Genomic DNA, 3,346 nt, shown 5'->3' on the forward strand with positions numbered 1-3,346 from the left:
TCTTTCTCTCTCTCTCTCTCTCTTTCTGTTTCTGCCTCTCTCTCTCTCTCTGTTTCTGTCTGTCTGTCTCTCTCTTTCTGTTTCTGCCTCTCTCTCTCTCTCTCTCTCTCTCTCTCTCTCTCTCTCTCTCTCTCTCTCCCTCCCTCCCTCCCTCCCTCCCTCCCTCCCTCCCTCCCTCCCTCACTCCCTCCCTCCCTCCCTCCCTCCCTCTCCCTCTCTCCCTCTTCCCTTTCCTCTCTCCCTCTTTCAGCTCCCTTTCCCCTTCTAGGAACTCGATTCAGGCACAGGCTCTGTTGCGAATACACACTAAACCCTTAATGGTTTGGGTGAAAACAACAACAAACTGCTCACTTATGTCGCCCTTATTGACGGTCACGCTGAAGGAGTGGCACACGTCCTGGCACTCGGGGACGGGCCGGAAGTGCCAGCTCTTGGTGCCGCTGATCTGCGCCTGCCACGAAGGCCTCTGCACGTAGTCCAGCTGCGAGGGAAGAGGCAGGGGGTAAGCGAGGGGCATAGAGAAGGGGGGGGGGGTGTAGGCCTACGTAACTGTCTGGAAATACTGAATGTTTATTGAGAAGTTTCTGCCGCGTCAATATCTACGGTCAGATATACTGATAGGGTGCGGCTTGAGGGGAAAGCCTCGGGATAAGATTTTTTTTGGGGTGTTCACAAGATGATGCTTGTGGATTCCCGGAATGATTAATTTTCAAAACAAATAAGTGATAGACATAGCATTGCGATAAAGTATTGTGGCAAAAAATTCAGAATCAGCCCCAGTCCCCGTCTTCTAAGCACCCCCCCCCACCACGACAATAACGAGAAGGGAGTGGGGGGGGGGGGTACAGACGGAAGAGTAAACCTACACAACACACACACACACACAAACACACACCACACACACACATTTAAACCCTCCACACACACACACACACACCCCTCCCTACACATACAACAAACAAACACGCATATACACTCGCCTGCTCTCCCGATAAATTCCCATCCATCACGTAACTGTTAGTCCATCATGTCATTTTAAAGACCACAACAATCTTCAATCATGCAAAACCACATCAGGCTCATCAAACCGTACTAACCTTCAACAACTTGCACGGAAACCCTAGCGTGTTGCAACTCACAGATATCGTGCAACAATTTGGAGTGAAGCGAGTAGCTGCATCATCGATTTTTAAAGAGGAAACTGTTTTTCTTGCTTTGTTTCTCTCTCTATATTTGAAGTACTCTCTTGCATATCATGCAACATGTGCTTGCAAGCTTGACTAGGAGTCTGTGGCTTAGGTTTTGTGTGCGTGTTCTGAACTCTACCCTCTACCCTCTCCTCTCTCTCTCTCTCTCTCTCTCTCTCTCTCTCTCTCTCTCTCTCTCTCTCTCTCTCTCTCTCTCTCTCTTTCTTCCCTCCCTCCCACCTTCCCTTCCATTCCCTCTCCCTTCCTCCCGCCTTCCTTCCCCCTCTCCCTCTCCCCCTCCTCCCCTTCTCTAAATACCCCTTTGAACTCTAACGAGAGGACAAAGTACTGTGGCATGTCAGGCGAGCTAGTGGCCTTGATAACGCTGTCGATCTCACTGAAGCGTAGGTTAGTTGAGGAGGGTGGAGGGGTGGGGGTGGGGGTGGGGGAGGGGGGAAAAGGAGGAGGTGGAGGTGAAGGGAGAGGAGGAGGAGAAGAAGGAGGTAGTGGTGGTGGTGGTGGTGGTGGTGGTGGTGGTGGTGTGGTGGTGGTGGTGGAAGAGGAGGAGGAGGAAGTGAAGGAGGAGGAGGAGGAGGAGGAGGAAGGAGGGAGAGGAGAGGAGGAGGAGAGGAGGAGATGAGGAGAGGAGGAGAAGAGGAGGAGGAGAGGAGAGGAGGAGAGGGAGGAAGAGGAGGGGGAAAGGAGAGGAAGAGAGAGAGTGAGAGAGAGAAGAGGACGAGCATAGATGCTAAAAGACAAAAGAAAGAGGAAAGAGGGAAAGAAAGAGAGAAAGAGAAATAGAGGGTCAGACAGGCACACGCACACGCACACACACACACGGAGAACCTCCCTTATTAATAACACATAACGCTAATAATATCCGGTGCTAAACGAATTAAAACGAAAAGACAGAACCCATTAAAACGCTAATTGTAGTTCATAAAAAAAATCTGGAAAAAAAAAACATTCATATCTTTTAAAATGACATCTAGTTCGACATTCTAATCTTAATTGCTATTTCGATCATTATTCTTTACATTCCTTTCGTATGTCGCCGGATGTGAATTATCCCTTACCACTAGGATTTCGCTCTCTTTCCCCTTCTCTCTCCCTTTCTCTCTCTCCTCCTCTCCCTCTCTGCCTCACTACCCCCGCCTGTCTTTCTCTCCCCCCCCCTCTCTCTCTCTCTCTCTTCCCCCTCTCCCTTCTTCCCACTCCTTCCCTTCTTCACTACCCCCCCCCTCTCTCTCTCATTAACATGCAAAAAACAAAATAGCAGAGAGACAAATTATCCTTCTAATTTCCGGCTTTCATCCCCCCCCCCACCCCTTTGTTTCCCCTCCCTTACCCCCCCCCCCCTTCTCCACTCAAAAACGTAAATTCGATACAAGCTCCACCCTAGTATAGCATTATTTACACACAGTGGCACCCGGGTCGGACATCCATACACCGTGCATGTTTGTGTAAATGTTTGTTTACATTTTAGTCATGCTAAGCTGCATACCTCGGTTCGTGTTGTAATGAATATGGATGTACACGTGCATTGGGGTGTAAAATGAGAAGGCGGGCCGCGTAACAGTATACATATATGCAGTGTAAATGTATTATTTGAGTATTTATGTGTACCTGTATGCGCACGCATGGACGCCGACATATACAGACGTTAGTAGACATGTAGACACAGACATGCAGGCACACACACACACACACATACACACACACACACACACACACACACACACACACACACACACACACACACACACACACACACACACACACACTGCATACCCACTAGGTCACATTTCCCACAGAAACCCTATTCACAGCTAACCCCCCTCCTCCCTCTCCCCGCCCACACACCCACACCCCGGCCACACCCCCGCCCATACTCACGTGCCAAGCCGCCCCAGCTCCGCCTCCGCCCATGAAGACCCAATCCAGGGCCGACGACTCCGAGGCGGCGGGCAGGAAGGGCGGCCGGGGTGCCAGCTGCCTCAGGATGGCACTCACCCCGGGGGAGCAGTTACTCCTGTAAAGAGAGACAGAGGGATTAATATATAAACAGACAAAGAGATAAAGAGAGAGAGAGAGAAAGGAGAAGAGAGGGGGGATGAGGGAGAGAGGGAAGGAGAGAGATAAAGATATAAACAGACAAA

At 50.3% G+C, this 3,346-nt stretch overlaps 1 protein-coding gene across 1 annotated transcript in view; it reads right to left on the reverse strand.

Annotated features, from left to right (window-relative positions):
• Nucleotides 1-257: 257 nt before the first annotated feature.
• The window catches only part of LOC119577282, a 10,020-nt gene continuing 6,931 nt past the window's right edge, over nucleotides 258-3,346 (reverse strand). The window contains exons 3-4 of the mRNA XM_037925028.1: nucleotides 3,084-3,219; nucleotides 258-481 (exon numbers count right to left, since the gene is read on the reverse strand). Of these exons, the coding sequence (XP_037780956.1) occupies nucleotides 278-481; nucleotides 3,084-3,219 (340 nt within the window). The 3' untranslated portion in view covers nucleotides 258-277. The remainder of the gene's footprint in view (nucleotides 482-3,083; nucleotides 3,220-3,346) is intronic.

The sequence above is a fragment of the Penaeus monodon genome, chromosome 9 (genome assembly GCF_015228065.2).
Source record: "Penaeus monodon isolate SGIC_2016 chromosome 9, NSTDA_Pmon_1, whole genome shotgun sequence".
NCBI lineage: Eukaryota > Metazoa > Arthropoda > Malacostraca > Decapoda > Penaeidae > Penaeus > Penaeus monodon.